The 464-nt window shown below is 44.8% G+C and overlaps 1 protein-coding gene across 1 annotated transcript; it reads left to right on the top strand.

Moving 5' to 3' along the window:
- Positions 1–464, top strand: LOC117087115 (60S ribosomal protein L31-like). The gene has a single exon (XM_033216940.1). The coding sequence runs from the start codon at positions 34–36 to the stop codon at positions 409–411; it is 378 nt and encodes a 125-aa protein (XP_033072831.1). The 5' UTR covers positions 1–33; the 3' UTR covers positions 412–464.

Here is a 464-nt window from a genome sequence, read left to right as displayed (position 1 = left end):
AAAAAGCTTCCTTTCCAACTTGGACCCGGCAGAATGGCTCCCGCAAAGAAGGGTGGCGAGAAGAAAAAGGGCCATTCTGCCATCAACGAAGTGGTGACCCGAGAATACACCATCAACATTCACAAGCGCACCCATGGAGTGGGCTTCAAGAAGCGTGCCCCTCGGGCACTCAAAGAGATTCGGAAATTTGCCATGAAGGAGATGGGAACTCCAGATGTGTGCATTGATACCAGGCTCAACAAAGCTGTCTGGGCCAAAGGAATAAGGAATGTCCCATACCGAATCCGTGTGCGGCTGTCCAGAAAACGTAATGAGGATGAAGATTCACCAAATAAGCTCTATACTTTGGTTACCTATGTACCTGTTACCACTTTCAAAAATCTACAGACAGTCAATGTGGATGAGAACTAATCGCTGATGGTCAAATACATCAAATAAAGTCATAAAATTGAAAAAAGAAAAAA

The sequence above is a fragment of the Trachypithecus francoisi genome, unplaced genomic scaffold, assembly GCF_009764315.1.
Source record: "Trachypithecus francoisi isolate TF-2019V2 unplaced genomic scaffold, Tfra_2.0 Lachesis_group10, whole genome shotgun sequence".
Classification (NCBI taxonomy): domain Eukaryota; kingdom Metazoa; phylum Chordata; class Mammalia; order Primates; family Cercopithecidae; genus Trachypithecus; species Trachypithecus francoisi.
Note: the sequence above shows the minus strand (reverse complement) of the source record. Positions and strands in the feature narration are given on the sequence as shown.